Genomic DNA, 18,813 nt, shown 5'->3' with positions numbered 1-18,813 from the left:
GTGTGTACATAAAAGAAACAATGGCTTATCTTTTTTTTGTTATATGTGTGTGTAGTTTGTAATGTCTTCAAGCGTTTAGATTAAATAGTCACGGGAAATAATAATAATAATTTTCCTTCCTCGCCTTTGAAATGGAGCCGGCGTAAAGGGTATTTTTACCCGTCCCGCCGATAAGCACCAGTCGGCCACGCGGGTAAAAATACCATTCCCGCTCATAGTGTGTTAAGATCGCAGAACTTCGTTAAGCATTCTTCACTATACCCATGTAGATACTTACAAACAATAAAAGTGTAGTTCAAAAGAGGACGAGTGACCTTTGACTTTGGAGATATAGCTTTAATTAAGGTGATGGTATTAGCTTACCTGGAAGATCTGACTCTTTGCAAATCCTAACACGATAATTCCTCCAAATTTGGTGAGTGTTATGCCCGAGAAGACGGAGCTTCCCATCTTGGTGAGGGCGTCGGTAGCTCGCAGCACTCGGGACTCCTCCACACTCACTGAGAAGCTGTGCACCAGATGAGAGCAGAACTCCACTGATATTCCAACCGCCATCACCAAGTTGACTAGAGACACCGCATTCAGGGTTATGTTCCACCAGTACATCAGTCCACCAATATTCACAACTATCATAGTGATGGTAATCACAACAACTAGGGAGGAGAAGGTGTCAAAGCCCATCAGCAAGAACGTCACCACGAAGATAGCCAGCACAGAAATGCCCATGGACTTGAGAGTATCCGGCCACATGGTCAAGTACTGCTCATAGAACACATAGAACACAGAGTACGGGAACACAGTGACCGTCTCATTCTTGCCTTGAAGTCTCAAGTTGGTATTAATCATTCCTGTCAGGTTTGTGGCGATCTTTCTAGCCGCGCGTAAGGCTTCATAATAGTCTTTGCTTGTCTTCAAGACGGTATGGTATCCGCTGAAGTAGGACGCTCCGATGCGGGCGAGTGTTGGGTTCTTGGGGTCGGGGAAGTCGTAGTTCACTCCTTGGCCGTAGGCAGCGTGACCGGCCTTGGCGCACTTTTCATCAGGATTATCTTGCAAGAAGAATGGCGCGTATTGTTTAAAGCCCGTTGCATTTGGTCTGTGTTCTTTTCCTGTCAAAACGATATTGCACTGGTTGCATGTACGCCCTGAAAAAATAGTACAATAAGCTATTAATATTTTAAAGAAATAATAATATAGAGAATAATCATGAATCATGATTAAAATAAACAGTATGCAAAAACAAATAGATGAGAATGCTATACTCACTGCTGTGAGGACAGAAGCTTCCATTGTTGGGGAAGAATTTGCAGCATTGATCAATCGATGCCCAATCCATGTAATCATCAATCCACGAATTTGATGGTCTACCGATGTATGTTTCAGCGCCCAGTTTAGAAGCTGCAAATAAAGATATTAAAAGTTAAAATAAATCACATTAATATAATAAATCGAATTAAGTGATTGCGAAGATGATTCTACACAGAAACTCTAGTCCCCATTATAGACACTGTAACGCTGTCCGAAATGTTGGCTAAAGGAGGAGGAAGCACGTAACACGGCATAATAACCCAAAATTAATCACAACATGAAAATCTCAAATTATAAACAGTGGCGGCTCATAGCTTTGAGCATGATAGAGTGTAAAGTTTTAAAAATTCGACATTATTAATGTTGTTTAGTCCAAAATGATTATTTTGTTTTTTCGTAAAATTCGGTTTTTTGTTTGAAGATTTTCAGGAAATTTTAGTTTGGCCGACGGTGAACGGATTTCCGGAAAAATCTTCATACAGAAAATTGAAATTTAGAAAAAAAAAAAAAAATTTTCGGCTACAATGTCTATAATGCCATTTTTTGTAATATTATCACTCTAGTATACTCAAAAGTCACGAGCTGCCACTGATCGTACCCTTAATCTCATATAAAAATGAATTAACTTTTGAACACAATCACATCAAATTTACAGCAAGACATTATTTGAGCTTGATTACTGCAAAAAAATTTTTATATACCTACTAATAATTATTATGATATAAGGGAAATTTTTATATCCCTACTAATAATTATTATTAAATAAGGGAAATTTTTAATAAAATACAGGTGGACCTGAAGTTGATAATGATCCAGCCGGCAAGGCAAGGGTCCTGGGTTCGAGTCCTAGATGTGACCGAATCTTTTTCTGTTTCAGATTTTCATTTAAGAATCACTAATATTGTCTTCAATAATTAAATATTACAATTTGAGGTTTTACTCACCAAGTTATTCCAAAAAAAAAATAATAAATAAAACTTACCGAGATAGAGCTGTGTTGAGACGCTGTCAGGATTACAATAGAGACCGCCGCACAAAAGATTTTGAACTTTAGTTTCACTGTAGTCCAAACCTTCTTGAACAACAAAGTATACCGGAGGACCAATGTTTAGGTAAGACTTGAGATCCTTAAAGTATTTAAGTACGTGGCTGTCGTGGGGCATTGACAACTCCTGGTCCAGACCAATTTCAATGTGTGGAGCGACCTGAAACACAATAAAATATACTCAGAAGATCTGCAAGGAAAATGCCAATCATAATATAAGATGGTCCTGTTGCTGAGAGCTCCATTGTAACCTCTCTTTATGTTACACGCCGTGTGTACAAGAGAGGGAGATGTTACACCGGAGTTATCAGCGGCACACCTTTACAAATGTCTAAACACTTACTGCAATACTGGAGCATAACCAACCAAAGAAGACAACCATGACAACAGCACGAACTGTCTTGTTCATCAGGAAAGGCGCGTAAATGCTCTTGAAGAACGTATAAAGTATTCCCTCCGACGCCTCCTCGGGGTTGTCTTTTTTGTTTCCTCGAATACAGCAGAAGATGTCGTATCTGAAATAATTTATAATATATATACATACATAAAATGGTATATACTGCTTTAGTTGGAGCGTAATAAAGATGAAAATACACAGATATTTCATTTATTTTTCCTAGGGTAATGTTGCGGATTACACTCTGAAGGGCAGTGCAAAAATATTAATTTCATATATTATTGCTGCCAATGCAATCTGCCAGAGATGTTGGTTGTTAAGTTCGATGAACCTTACGAAAATGGCATTACATCTGTCTTAGGGGAGATTAATAATATCCTGAAATCGTTCAAACCTGTTTGAGTTCTGTCGGATGGTGTCCAGAGCCAGCAGACTGACAAAGCTGGTGACTTGGAGCAGAAAATCAATGAGTAGCGCCATACCGGCGTACAAGGCAAACGCCCTTACCGCCGGCATGTCACTCAGGCCTCCCAGGAAGAAGCAGCACGACTCTGAGACGGATGTCAGCAGCATAGACGGCCCAACTTGACCCAACCTGATCAGATGATAAAAATTAAAACCTCATTTATTATTATTACACAACCCCAGTATATTACTTTGTGAGTGCCACTCCTGGCCTAAAGGTGAGCTGATTACATGCTATTCTTAGTTTTACTAGTACACGGCTAACTTGACGTGACCACACGTAACGCAACTGGCCATACAAAATAATATTACATAAATACACTGATTTCATCAAATTATGGGTATTCTCAGTTTTTCTAATACACGGTTAACTTGACGTGACCACATGTAATAACGTAACTGGCCATAAAAAATAATATAATATAAATACACCTGATTTCATGAAAATTGAAGTCAATGCATAATATAAACAGCTACAAAGTTATAAATGAATTCTGTTGATTGAATTTTCAAAACTTACGTTCTGCCAATATGTTCGGCGACAGTTTCGTTAGGACGGCGCCCGTCCCTCTGATGTGTCTGCACCAATATAAATATGTTATCAACTCCAACAGCCAACACCAAGAACGGAATGACTTCAATAATAATCAGCGTAGCCGGGAGACCCACAAATCCAAATAATCCGATAGAGCACACCACCGAAGCCAACACGATAAAGACACCTGAAAAAAAAAAGATAATTCATTAGCCTGTCCTCGCACCGCGCTCCTAGCGTTTGATGCAATTCTCAATGACAAAAAAATTTGCAGTCAAATGGGCAAAAGAAATGAATTGTGACCTTAATAATATTTCAGAACTTTGTATTAATGTTCAATTATTGCTTGATACTTGCCTGCACTTGTTTAGGTCATGCGTCAAACACTTTGACAGTGTCACGACGGAGCTATTTATGAAGATATATTTGTATATTTTTATACTGAACGGTATTCTTACAGTGTGAACAATAAAGAAAAATTATTGATGTTGTTTAACTGTACCTCCGAGTCCTAAGGTAATCTTGCTGTCAATCAGCAATCTACTGCAGGAGTTAAGTTGTCCCAAGCTGATGGCGATGTAGGCAAACATGATAATGTAGGAGACGAGGATTGTCATTACGTCGGACTGAGATTCTCGGTACAGCTCGTCTTCTATAGACCTCTCTGATGTAAAGGAAATATCCATGAACTCTGGCTTCTCGGTTGTTGTCCAATTCTTCATCAGGTCAATGTACTTTTTCTCCCATTCCATGGCCGGTGTGAGCTGAACAAATACATAAGATAGTATTATTATACATATATACCTAATATAAAATAAAAATCAATTTTCAATTACAACAAAAAGATCTCAAATTCCTCAATTTAAAATCATTCAACGTATACAGCTCTTATGACAAAATCAAGAAAAAATTTCGAATCATGAAACTACTCAATACTTGTCATAGACTCACTTTGATCAGACTATCCTGCACAAAATTATTAACTCAAAAGTTGACTGCCCTGAGTTGGTAAACAAAATAAATTTCCACGCACCGCTTTGATAAAACAGACAGAAAAACCCTTTTCTACATTGGCAAATGCAACACCAACTCTAATCAAAATGAATTTATGAATAAGACCTGTAACTGGAACAGCAAACTTGGAAATATAGACATACAAACTGAAATATGCTGCTAGTTACTATCGTTACAGAAGGTCATTGTATCATATTTTAGGTGCAAATTCATGATGGTTAAATTAATTGTACCTTATTTTTTTATTTATTAGTTATTTTCATTTCACTTAAACGGCAACATCCCATAATCTTTCTCCTTCCCTAACCCGCCCCAAACCCAAAACCTGTTTCCACTCTATCCGGTATAGTTATAAACACGTATATTGTTGTACTTTCATTTATATTATTTTTTTAAGTACTTAGTTTTATACGACTAAATCAACCTATCCGTGAATATTTATAATCAGTCAGTTTTTTTTCATTCTCTTCTGTATATTAATACTGTTTACGTTCCTTAAATAAATTTTAAAAAAAAGATTGTTTCCAGAGAATTGACAAATTTATAGTTTATAATATTTTTAAAACCCTCGGGTTCTCTTCGTCATAAATAAACTAAAGTTATCTATGTAGTTATTTTATAAATCGACTGACTATTAAGCTTGCATAATCGTTTTACTTTTTAAGGGTAAGAGATCCATATGAAAACTTACGTATGATAGTGACATAATAATTTTTGATAAGTTTACACATTGCGTAATTTCAAATTCCTTAAATTGAGGCCATAAGAGGAACGGTTGCGCAGCCTTTTTCATACAAAACTTAAATTTGGGTATGAGGCCAAAATACCTAACGAACTGAATAATATCTTGTTTTAATATTTATTAAAGGTATATGTTTACAAGACAAGGTTTTTTTATGCAAAGCACAAAGGATAACAAATTATTAATAGCCTGAAACAAAAATATAAATTGAAAAAATCTTCCGGGAAAAAATAAATGCCGCCAACGGGAATTGAACCCGCACCTTCTGATTAGATACTTGTCAAATATTATTAATATTAGGTAAACATATGTTTACAAGACAAGGTTTTTTTGTGCAAGGCACAAAGGATAACAAATTATTATAAGCAATAATTATTAGCCTGAAACCTTAGTCAATAATATATCTCGACCCCATCTAGTGAGAAATTAAGTATTTAACAATACCTTTCCTGCAAACATAAAGAAGGTTGTTTTCAGGTGAAAAAATCAAAAAGCAATAATTGTTGGATGAAATACTAGTATTTATTGAATTATTTGACGGTTAAAAATAAGCCTTGCACAGTGGTTCCGTGCACCTGACCGGCAATGAGAAGTTGCGGGTTCAATTCCCATCGACGGCATTTATTTTTTCCTGGAAGATTTTTAAATTTATATTTGTGTTTCAGGCGAATAATAATTGCTTATAATATTTTAATATCTTTTTTAAACTAAGGGTATAGCAAATATCTAGTGCGGATATGTGGTACTTTATTTATTTGTCGTTTAAATTATGATATAAAGGCCATTAAAGAATTCAATTTTTCATGATTTTAGAGGCAACTTTGGCATTTGTTTGTGATTTAATTGAATCTAATAAAAAAAAAATAATAAGATTGTAAGGTTTAGACATTTCATACGCTTTTTATGAAAACAGCTGCAACATGCCTACTATGTGAAGGTAACATTCACGATAAACACGTGTATTACAACCTGGGTAAATGTTTACATTATGTACTTGTGTATTATTCCTCGGGGAAATCTAAACGAATGTCTTATTTATTATAACTGCCAACGAAACCCTAAGAGCTGAAAGCATAATGCAAAACTCATCGATGTATCCTCAGAGGACACTAATAATTCACGACCTGAGCAAAAGGTCAACGTTAAATTCTGTTGAAACGCTACAACAGGAGATTGACGTCAGGGTATATGATAAAACCAAAATTCACATGGATGACATGCGCATAAATTCACGGAGGATAACCATCTGAGGAAATATTCCGATAACAAATATTCAGTTCCCAGGAAGCTGTTTTGACATAACGGTTGCAAAACAATACATTAGCGATATTTTTTTTGATTGTAGCACGTACCTTGGTTTTGTTGTGATGATTGTTGACTATGAAGGTGAGGATAATTGCGGTGGCCTTCTCGTATTTGGCCTCCTTGCTCAGCACCTCGCCGGGCTCCAGGAAGCCTCCCAGCGCAACAGCAGGGTCCACGGGGCCCCCGTATGGCGCCAGGCAGTCAGGATTGTAAGGGTTTCTAAATAAAACAAGCAAAAAATCACTAGTCATTATGTATATAGAACATGGGTTGCATAATCATCATTCACAGCGAGATTAGTCAAAATGTCATGGCCGCAGACAAATTATTCGGGGCAAAGTATTCGACAGAAATGCTCCCACAGTAAATCCAGGCCGTATGAATAATTCACTTATCTTCTGCAGGAACATAAATCTGGGAACGTGTTGTTTTTCAATGAAATACATAATGCATCATGTAAATTATGCAGAATACTTAACTCCTGAACACAAATATGTACATTTTACTAATAGAATCAGTTTGATGTTGGTTTGGTTTGCCATTATTGGCAGGATAGAATGAACAAAGACTTACTGGGTGCAGCTCTTGAAGTGGTCGAGGTAGTTGGTTTCGTAGCCATCGGGATCTATGTCCTCCTCGTCAAAGGTTTCCATATCGTCTTTGTAATATCCCCACACTGATTGCAGCACGCATTGTTCTACGCTTGGGGGTCCGGTTATGGGAGAGCTCAGGGGAGCAAAGCAGATGTGCTCCAGACCACCGATACCTGGAAAACATTATATTTATTATATTGTATTTGGTAATCTACGGAAATTCCAAGTTAATTGTTCACAGCTTTGTCTCCCGCATGAGGTATCAGATCTCTGGTCTCAAAGAGAATCGGCAAGAACAAAAACTGAATTCTACAATTTTTTTTTTTTGTGTTGTATGTACATATTTTTTTAATATAACGGTTCGTGTATGGCACTTCTCCCAAAACCACGTTTGAATAAAGAGATATTTACATGTTTTTAAGATCCACATACCTTTGATTCTTTCTTGCAGATCAAACACTGTTTTCATGAAAGTCTTGTTGAACACCGGACCAAATGTGATGATTCCGCGAGACGTGTTGTGAACTATATTGGGGAGATCCACTGCCTTGATGATGATCATCTCAGTCCTGTAGAAGGGCTCAAAGTGAGAGTCAAAGTATTCCCTCTCGAGCCGGGCCCGGGAGTTGGGGGCAGCCCACAGCTCCACAGGGTCAGTTGTCACCTTCATGTACTTGATGCCATGGCCCAGGGCAGTCACCACACAGAGTCCTAAAACCAATCATTTATGAGAATGAGGGAAAGGTTACGATGAATCTATTAACGGTACGCTAACAGGTATTATTATTATTTTATGAGCTGGCAACATTCTGCTGATGCGCTTGTAATAAGTTTTACAATAGATTAAATTTTAAATAAGGTTAATCCTTTATTCTCTCCAAATAAGAATCCAATCGAGCTTTAAATGATTTATATTTGTAGCATCGATGACATGTTGTTGAAGTTAGTTCCATGCTTCCACTACTCTATTTGCAAGGAAGTGATTCCTAGAATTGAATGCTAAAGGCATTTTTTTTAGTGTCTACAGAGATTTACATTTGTGTTGGTGGTGAAGATTTCTTGAATACCGAGGCAACTATAATGTCCAGATAAAATTTTAAAACTCTCAATCAAGTCGATCCCTTTCTCTTGTTGGTAATTTTAGTTCCTTGAGTCTATCTTCACATTGCCGGTCTTTCAAAGCTCTCGGTATTTTTGTGAATCATATTTGTACCCTCTCTATTAGATCTATAACCTTTGCAAAATGTGGACTCGAAATTTGGAAAACATATTCCAGGAGAGGTTCTCCTAGGTCTTGTTGTTATATACCATAATTTTAATTGGTATTTTGTATCCCGTCGACTTTCAACAAACAGCTACATATTTTTCAAGTATTAAATATGAATTTATGTACCTACATACAATTGATATCATCTAACTAGATTGATAAATAAATAATAAACTACTGAAGGGACAACTATTAATATTAATGGCTGATTATGTCAAATGCTGTCTGCTACAATAATAATTCGATCATCGTTAAGATTATGCACTGTTTCGATGATTCATAATAGTAAAGGACACAGAAATAGACACGTGATGTGAGTTACATGAGGAAAAGTCACAAATATCACGACATTTGCTGATAAGCTGAGTCACCATATCCACGAAGTTCTTAATCATAGTTTATGAAAAATAACGATAACAAAATTCTAATTCGATTAATGGAAAAAGTAAAACAAAATTACTTAAAATAAGTCAAATATTACATCAAATTAAGCATTTGAAATCGATAATTAATATATTATGATAAGTTAACATTTTCCATCAATAGAACAGATATATTTGACAATTAAAACTACACAGTTTTACAGAGCTGTTCAGCTGAGTTCTTTTTCCAATACCGTAAAACAAGGATTCCCAACAGGTCAATTGGGTAGCAAATTATGGTCGATCTCGAAGAAAAAATTTATATCCTAAGACAAATTAGATCTGCTAGATTCATCCTTATCGAGTCAAAGTTTGAAGTAACAGCAAACATTCTTTTTAGTTGATCCCTATGAAAACCAGGGTAAAATGTAGCTCCCAACCTTCTTGAGGTTCCAAATTCTTTCCGTAAAATTTACTTTAAAAACGGTTTTTGATAACTTCTTTTACAATGCATTGAGGCTTATGGCATTGTGAAAGGATGTATTTTTACCCACAAAGAACGTGATAAAGTGGTTTTTCCACAAATGTTAGGGTTTTCCCCTCATTTGAATGACACAATACAGTATACATTCATTCCTAGTTAGTTATGTATGAACAATTTTGAGTTTTTATTTTTCTTACATTTAATAACATTATTATTTTATTTAAAAAAGCTTATTTATAAGCAAATTCTGCTTTGTAATTATTATATAGTAAAAATCATAAAATTAAAAGAGAGTTCTACAAATTAAGCTACATGAAAAAAATAATAAATTACTAAAAACACAATAAATAACTCGTCAAAACAATAATAAATAAAATAAAATGCATGAACAACTTGGTCAGATGTATAAAAGTACACAAGACACAGGTGTATAAAAATTATAGCTTACCAAAGAATAGAACGGGCCATGGTTTAGCGGCGCATAGGGTGCCCCACCAGCGGAAGAATCTCTGCAGATTGGCCTCCGTGCCGGCGCCCAGCTTCTCCAGAGTGGAGGGTTCGGGCTCATCCATATCCTCAGTCACCCCCTCGCCGTCCGCACGTCTCCTCTCGCCCTGAGCGCCCCCGGACACCCCGCATGACAGCTCCTGCTCTGTGTCTGATGTCACACCTGCACCAGGAAATTAATATTATTTCATAGAACAACACTAAAGTTAACTACAGTACAAGATATAGTATACATTACAATATTGCAGAAATCTACTAAGGTGTATATTACTTAGTTACAAAATGATATCTGTCAGTATCAGAGCATGATTCTCCCAGCACCCGTCCCAATATTATGTTGGCAATTTTAAATGTTCAAAATATGGTTAAAAAAATATATACAGTCGAACTTGGTTATAAGTTGAAATGATTGCAGAAACACGTAATGAGTTCACAGTTGTAAATGACCAATATTCTTTGGTTTCTCAGATTATGCATATCTCTCTAATCATAAAAAATTATAATCAGAGAGCCCTTTGGGGTAATAAATTTAGTGAGAGCCTTTGTCTGATGGTACATATACATTTGCAAACCTTAACGCAAACCGAGCCACGAATTACGAGAAAGGAACTGCCAGCGGCGTTTCGCGTCCTTTGCGGTTGCTTTGTTCCTTTCCCATAAGTTGAAGTTCAGTTCGGTAGTTCGGCTCGCGTATGTATACGTAGCATAAGATTTAGTGATATTTATGATCCCGACATATCTTTTCGCATGTCATTGTTCAGGTGGATGTAGATAAAACTTTGAGATAACCAAGTTCCACTGGATGCTTTTGTTTGATAGTCTACGCTTAGCGAATTTACAAATTGGATTGGACTGAATTTGTAGTAAACAAAATGATTCATTGTGAGAATAATAATACATATATTGTTTGCTTACAAGAACTAAGTCAAAATTTGAAATGATGAAACAGTCACAAATAATGGTAGATAAGCAGAACAAAGGATTTTGATAACACTACTATTGTGGAATGATGTAAAGCAATAAAACTAATGATGATGACATAATGAACCAATGAGTATTTTAGCTGGTACTATAGGATAGTTTATAATTCAAGCCTTCTCCCACCCACCCTCTATGGCTACAGCCGGAAATATCTGAAGGTCTTGCTTCTCCGGTCTCCCTATAAATGTACCCACATAAAAAGACATGAAATAAATTGATAGAGAAATTCAAAAAGGGCAACGTTAATAACAGCACACTTGCCATTCAGCCTAATTTAAATTAAAGAATAAAAAGGATTTTAATAAAGATGTTAATTTATTATTAGTTATAATTTAGTGCAATGAAAAATAATTGTAACTGCAGTTCTACCATCTGCTTTAATTTGCAATGAAATAGATTAACAAACATTCACCAACAAAGCAAACACAAAAGGTCAATGGAAAAAAAATGCATTTGAAAAAACCTGTTATTGAATTTATAAGCACAGGTCTATATTATTACAAACTTTTTTATATATACAGTAATATATTGTATACTAAGTGGCGACAGGTGAATTTATTTTTACTAAAGAGCTAGAATATAATTTTTTTTTATCTATAAAAAATACAAATTGTAAATTTTTTTTTTTCATCTTAGTTCTCTAGAATGAAGAAAGTTAAAACCTTCCTATACCAAATAATGCCTGCACAATATAAATTATCTAGCTTTCTTAACTCAAGCCGCTAAGTCATGCATAAAGCTATTTGTCGTTAAAAACGCATTTTCTATAAACAAAACTAAACGAAATGGAATTTGTCGCAAAAATAATCTAAGTAGCATACAGGTGCCATTCTTCTTATCGATCAAATAATAGTTGAAATAAGCTGATTAGTTTGTGTAATTTACACAATTAGATTAGAGTCATTAACACAACATATCTGTATATTATGAATTTTAACGGTTAAATGTTCAGCAACCTGAATCTCACAGACACGTTAGACAATAATTAGACAATGGAGATGTTAAGCACGAGTACACGGATATGGCTGCACAACACAACAAACACTTCTTATAAGTGAGCAAGGACATACTGGAAGTATGAGAGTGCAGGGGAGAAGTCTCCGGGGCATGGCAGCCCGTAGTCAGCTGGCGCCCCACGGCCCTTGCCCCGCCGGCCCGCAGCCACCCTACAACAGCATAAGCCAGTTCATGCACTAAAGAGTTAACCGTCTACTACGCCACGAGGTGCCAAGGGGGATAAGTGCAGGAGTTAGGAGCCTACACCGCCATGCCGTCATGCTGCCAAACCGCTGCTACAGTCAATTATAGATATAAAAGGAGTACGCTACTCAAGTAACTCATCTAATCTAAAACCCTGGTAAATTTCAGCTAAAATAATAATTGGCGCCAGCAGCCAAAAAATAACAATAATAATTGACTTTTATAGAAAGCATTCATTTTGTGGTTTGACATTACATTGTCCCAGTTCAGGCATAAGTCACCAACCTCAGAAACAAAGCTTTGAGTGATTGATTTATTTCACAAGTACTAGAAGATTTTATGTTTATTTTGAGCATTGCCGACGTTGTAAGCACTTGCGTGCGTACTCCTTTTAGGTCATGACGGCTGATGGGCGATGGCTGGATGGCTGGCGACTACAGTGCATCGGTTAGTAGTGTTGAAGAGTAAACATACTGGATCTGTGAGAGTGCAGGGGGGAGGCCTCGGGCTCGCGCGCCCCGCCGCCTCGCTGGCGCCCCCCGTTGCCCCCGCCGTCCACTCCGTCCGCCCGCAGCCAGCCTACAACACACGCACACCCGGTTCATGCAACAAACACATCCAACCAACCAACCACTGCCACCATTCTACTCAACATCTACTCACGCCATCCGCATGTCTACCCTGTTTAAAAATTGATGCTTGTTTTCGGAATACAGTTAAACTCCCTTATATAATATAAAGTTCCCCATAGTAACTTTAATTTTTTCGGTCCCTTGAATATCCTAATAAGAACGTTTCACTGTAAAAAGAATGAAAATGAATTAATAGGAAACGAGAAAACCGAATGAGCTTTAAATTCAATTTTTTATCTGTTTCAAAATGAACATTATAATTTATCCTGCTCATCTCAATACCAATTACCAATTATCAATTACCAATGGTGATGCCCTTGGGAAGAACCCTAGGTTAATTAACTGCCTCGCAGGAAATGTGGATATTTTCCACATGTCCTACAACGTATTTAAACGTGAAATATTATTATTCAATACTTAAAATTGTAAATCTAAATTTGAAACTTTTTTCTTTGTCCCACTTGTAAATGTACCTATTTGTTATTCACTTTTTTGTAAATGTTAATTATCGATATTGCAATGTTCTGGTTCATACTGTTTTTGCAAATAAACAATAAATAAATACAGGACTGCCCTAGTCAGTTGAACGGGTTATGTTATGCTTTTATTATACAACTAGCAGAAGACTCTACACAGGGTTTTTAGAAATCTAATGAAGACAGTGACCTTCCCCTTGTTTTGAAGGTCAAGTGTGCAAAATTTCATCAATCTCAGAATAAAATTGCAGATTTGTATGAAAATCAAATCCAAACCACGCATCCCGTGTCCGCCCGCCATAGACACTATTCTTTATATAAATAGATTTTTTTTAAATAAATCAATAAAAACATAAAAATTTGATACACTACATGATCGCAATATTCAAACAAAACAAAAACTAACCTAATAAACAAATAAAAAATTAGGTACCTGTGCCAATAAAATATACATTCTTATATTGGGAACAGTGTTATTAACACAATTGTGGAACAAATAAGAAAAACCTCAAGGATATTGGAAAAATATGTACATTTTTAAAATGCATAAGGGTGACTGTTAGTTAGAGACAGAGATAGAGAGAGAGAAAGAGTTTGACCCTATATATTATATTGGTTTACTCTCAACTGGTTGCGGATGCTATTCAAGTATTATTATGAACCCTTCAAGGTCTATGACACATAACTTGTAAGCAGATTATTTATTTATTTATTCCTTACACACAGCTGTCAAGCCATTTTTGTAAGTTCCATCAAACTTGATATCGATATCACACCACCCAAGACTTGGCAGTGTCTACAATATATAATAAATTAGATATTGACATTCATATATCGATGTATGTGGTGCATGGAAAACAGGGTAGACCTCTCTGCTTAGGTCATTCAGATGAAAAATTCAGTCAAGTCATAACAATTTCATGGTATAAGACAATTTAAAATAAATAAATGCAAACTTACTGCAACAAATATCAGATAAAGCTTGATGTTATGGTAAATACATACGATGAAATAATTTATATCACTGTCTGCTGCCGCAGATATGAATTTGATTGAACATTACAAAGGAAGTTATGATTTGAGAGTATAAGATTATTATCATAACTCAATTCACATAAATTATATCATTAATCAATGGAAATTATAAGAAATACAATAATACAGTCCTAAGGAGGAAATCCATAACTGGTTTTATTTGGGGTATACTAAGTATGTACAAACTGATAAAATATATGCTGTCGATTTCCCGAAAAAAAATAAACAATATGTATAAACATCAAGGAAAAGAAACATTTTTATTGTCAAAATATTAAGAGAGATTTTTCCAAGATACAATTTTAAAATAAAATTATTCTTGAATTTGAATCACAATTATAATGTTCAACATGTACATGAAAAACCCGCCTAGTGCCATTATGCCAAGGGATGCTCCCTTGCATAATGAAGATCTAATGAAATATGACAACTTAATAAAAAATATCAGAGGTAGCATCCAAACTGTATATTTACAGAGATCTAAGGGATCATTCCATAAACCATCCTACAAAGCTAAACAAAAAAGTTAACAGAAACTCTGAGGTTGTATTTCAAACAATACCACATTTGTAAATAAATTGATGATAAGTGCAAGTAGAATTTTTAACATTTGGACGGTCCACATTTAGTCGCTGATTCTCAGCCCGTTTTAGCTTAACTAATTGTCATCAGCTTATAAGCATAACAATAAGATGGACAGCTGATGACGGTTATCGAAGACCGTTAAAATGACAAAAAATCAAAATCGGGCTGGATCGTCAATTTGATGGTAATCAATTGTGATAGATATTTGAAACTCTCCAACCCAAAGCTAACTTTAATTTCCTCAGGGGTTCCAATACAAAATCATTCACTAGTTGCAGAACTCTACAGTCAACAACCAAATGTTATTAAATCAAATATTTGTTCATAAAATACTAAAATTAGTAAGGATTCACCATTAATCTATAAAAATGTTGATCCACCACGATTTGACGAAAAGAAACACTAATAGTTGGTCGACTTACCGACGGTGTTGTTTGGCGAGGGCGTACAGCAGAACACTCCCGACAGGAAGAGCAAGGAGCCGAGGAAAAAGAGCAGCAGCAGCACAAGTGCGTAGCCGTCCATACCCAGCAGCGTGAAGGGGATGGGGGCCGGGGGCAGAGGGGGTGCCACGGGGCATGACGATTCGCAGTCCAAGCATGCGCAAGCAGTGCCATTCTGGAAACCACAGATACAATCAGTGGATCATGTCTAGGCCATACAGTTTGAATGCAACAATCAATCTCTAGCTAAAAAAGATTTAGTAATTATGACAGGGCTGTAAAGCATATTCTAAGGCGTAGATAGTTAAACTTCTGAATGCTTGTACTTTGGAAATTCAAAGCAAAGCTTGTGGTGTTAGTTTATTTTACTTGTTAGAGATCAAAAATCAACAGTTTCACTCCATTTACTAATACATTATTCTTAAATTATGTAAATATATTCTTTGAGGTATTAATAATGAAGTGTAGAGTGCCCTTATCAGTGAAAGAGATGAGATGCTGAATTGATGGTAATTGGCTTACATTGACGGCAGAGCTGCACGGAAGGATGGGCAGATCGGGAGGGGTCATATTCCCGACGGGTCCGTCACTGCTGATGTAGGTGATCTGGAAGGGCACGTAGGGATTGCCCTTCTCGTCGCCCATGTATTTGAACCAGCGGGCCGCGGTGCAGCCGATGGCCCCCCACTCCCCACACATCATGTCCAGGGCAAGCTGCCCAGAAGCTGGTACCATCACCTAAATCAATTCAATCAATCAATGTTCATAACCAACAATACATATCCCGTATTCAAATATAAATTAAACAAATTAGCACCTGTTTGCAGGAATTGAAGGTTCCGTTCATGTACTTTTCAGTTAAGTGAACTTCGACAGATGTTATAACTTCCCCTGTAAACAAAGAGAAAAGGTTATCTTCAGTGTAAAAAAAAGCAACATATATTATTACTGCAGTAAGCAAGATACATAACTAGATACACTTGTAAGGGTCAGTTGTTTCACAGCACTTGAACAATTCATCAATGTATTAACTTTTATATTAATTCATTTGTGTATTTATTTGTGAAAGTTCTATTCAAGTTCTGCGAAACAACTGGCTCCAAGTCACCTGTAAAACTAAAAATAGAGATGTTAGCATTCCGTCGAAATTTGAAGATATGATATATAATTTTTAAAATTTGTTCAAATGTACAGCATACGAACATTTTTGTAGATATTTAACATTCTTAGTTTTATTATTTTTTTAAAATAAATAACTTTAAAAAAAAAGTTAAATATCTACAAAATTTTTCGTATTTTGTTATTTATTTTAGTTATTTTTATTTTAAAGTTATTTACTTTAGTTATTCTTCTAGGAATAACTGGGAATCTTGTGGTAAATGGAGGGAAGAATGGGCACTATAAAAAGTGCTGCAGGTGTCTCATAGAACTGCATATATCAGTGAAGACAATCCTCAGTCATGACTGAGGGCCAGAAATCAGACGATAATTTATAAAGACCTAATTATAATATTTGCAGAATAAACATAAAAAATTTATAAAGAAAATGTGTTTAATGCTAATATAATCAATAATTATATTCAAATCGTAAGCAATAAACAGCTTCACATGTTTTGCATTCAAATAGGATTAAAAAATATACCTTACTTATATCATGTTTTTGAATGATTTTAAAAATATCGACTTATGTAAATAAGATTTGAATATATTCATTTTTCAAAACAAGTCAACATTACGTACATTGTCCCAAGTATTAAATACCATTGAGTCCAGAAGTAAAAAGATGACCTTCAACTTGTACGCAAGTTTCTTGTGTATAACTATCTGAATTAAATTGTCAGTTTTTAGTAGATAAAGCTTGAATTACTACTTCGATTTTGTCAAGATTCTCTTAACACATAATTAAATAATTAACATGTTTGACAAAAATAAATTTTGCAAATTTAATGAAATCTCCTATTTGTTAAAAATACGCATTAAAAAGTCTATTTTTTTACTAGCCTATATTGTGAGCATGATTTTCACAAAGAATGGTGGTGTAAAAAACTACAATGCGACTGACTGCCAGGGGGCATCAAATAAAAAAAGTTCAGATTTACCAAGAATCATGATTCTCGCTGAAGATCTAGTGATAGTGACTACCAATAAATTAACATAATATATAGATGTTTAACTGCTTGAGACATTGATGCTGCAGTTAACACGCATAGGAGGCAAACTGTTAAGCACAACAGTCACACATAGGCCGTGGATGCAGGTATTCAATGAATTGTCGCAAAAAAGGCATTATTGCATTATTAAAGTAGACATGCAAATATGTTAATTAGACACTAAACGATAGTCTAAAACAACAAGACTTAAATCCTATAAATGGCAGTAATATGAAGAACATTAATACATAACTTAAATGTTTATTTGATTGGCAAATACCAGTGGCATAAGTGTATCATGATGTTTCACAACATTAGACTGAAATGATGTCCTTAAGAGATTCAGTCGCCTTGAAAGGAAATGCTCCCATTAAGGAATGAGATGTCCTTATCAGATGACTGACTGGCTAATTCGATGATGAAATGGAATCCTTTAATGGAGGCTCGGCAATAGAGTGTAAGAAAGCAGATAAGGGGACTGTGCAACGTGCATGGAGTTGAAGGGTTATAAAAGTACACATCAGTAGCTGTCTGTGACTTTTCATGTGAGCTAGAGCAGTAAGATAGAAAAATTGACATTGTAGCTGGAAATATTTTTATTGTTTTTCAAAAATATTAGAAGACAATTCAACTGGCCAATTTAATTTTATATGAAAACTGAGTAACAGTTTCATTAACTGCTTAGAACCAGGAGGAATATGCCATCTCCTATTTGAGAAATGTTGTTGTAAGTGGGGTACGAGAGGAAAAGGTAGAAGAAGGTTGAAGTACCTTGCTATTCAGATCTGGTCACTAAGCATGGCTAAAGCTAATTCAAGCAACATTTCAATAGTGAATCAAGGAGCTGGATGCAATAACGACATATACACGCACAAGCTGTTATGCTCCAATCCCTTCTTTATCTGTTGTGTAAATATTACTTCTGTAGGTTTTACACAGACGGAGCTACACGCAAACGTTCGAACACTAGTTACAAGTTACAAGTATATACAAAGCATTTAAAAAAAAAATTAAAGCGTTTTACTTTAAACTACAATTTTAAACATAAGTTAATTATTGTATCCAGCTCCTCAATTACAGTTTCTCAACCCGGCGAACATTTTAGGAGAATTTAACACTGGAAAGAAGTATAACTAGGTACATGTATTATTTTCTTGTAACTATATGCGAAATAGCTAATTCAAAATCTATTTCATTTTAATTACCTATGCTGGGTTTCGAACATACAACCTCCGGGTCAAGTCAGGAGACCGAGGAGCTTACTGCACTGCCACAGAAGTCTTCAAG

At 35.6% G+C, this 18,813-nt stretch overlaps 1 protein-coding gene across 6 annotated transcripts in view; it reads right to left on the bottom strand.

Annotated features, from left to right (window-relative positions):
• LOC149426861 (NPC intracellular cholesterol transporter 1-like) overlaps positions 1-18,813 on the bottom strand; it is a 50,051-nt gene that overhangs the window by 12,781 nt on the left and 18,457 nt on the right. For 3 of the 6 annotated variants that reach the window (XM_089633726.1, XM_089633734.1, XM_089633719.1), the window contains exons 4-19: positions 16,194-16,267; positions 15,899-16,114; positions 15,356-15,551; positions 12,680-12,784; positions 12,076-12,171; positions 9,966-10,187; positions 7,837-8,115; positions 7,385-7,577; positions 6,859-7,030; positions 4,253-4,514; positions 3,736-3,937; positions 3,145-3,345; positions 2,697-2,868; positions 2,291-2,513; positions 1,267-1,398; positions 364-1,145 (exon numbers count right to left, since the gene is read on the bottom strand). In XM_089633726.1, coding sequence (XP_089489852.1) covers positions 364-1,145; positions 1,267-1,398; positions 2,291-2,513; positions 2,697-2,868; positions 3,145-3,345; positions 3,736-3,937; positions 4,253-4,514; positions 6,859-7,030; positions 7,385-7,577; positions 7,837-8,115; positions 9,966-10,187; positions 12,076-12,171; positions 12,680-12,784; positions 15,356-15,551; positions 15,899-16,114; positions 16,194-16,267 — 3,527 coding nt within the window. The remainder of the gene's footprint in view (positions 1-363; positions 1,146-1,266; positions 1,399-2,290; positions 2,514-2,696; positions 2,869-3,144; positions 3,346-3,735; positions 3,938-4,252; positions 4,515-6,858; positions 7,031-7,384; positions 7,578-7,836; positions 8,116-9,965; positions 10,188-12,075; positions 12,172-12,679; positions 12,785-15,355; positions 15,552-15,898; positions 16,115-16,193; positions 16,268-18,813) is intronic. The other 3 variants (XM_089633742.1, XM_089633751.1, XM_089633759.1) reach the window with 3 other exon arrangements.

This window comes from Hesperophylax consimilis, chromosome 1 (assembly GCF_061612785.1).
Source record: "Hesperophylax consimilis isolate HC1 chromosome 1, BYU_Hcon_1.0, whole genome shotgun sequence".
Taxonomy (NCBI): domain Eukaryota; kingdom Metazoa; phylum Arthropoda; class Insecta; order Trichoptera; family Limnephilidae; genus Hesperophylax; species Hesperophylax consimilis.
This window is presented reverse-complemented; position numbering and strand designations above follow the sequence as displayed.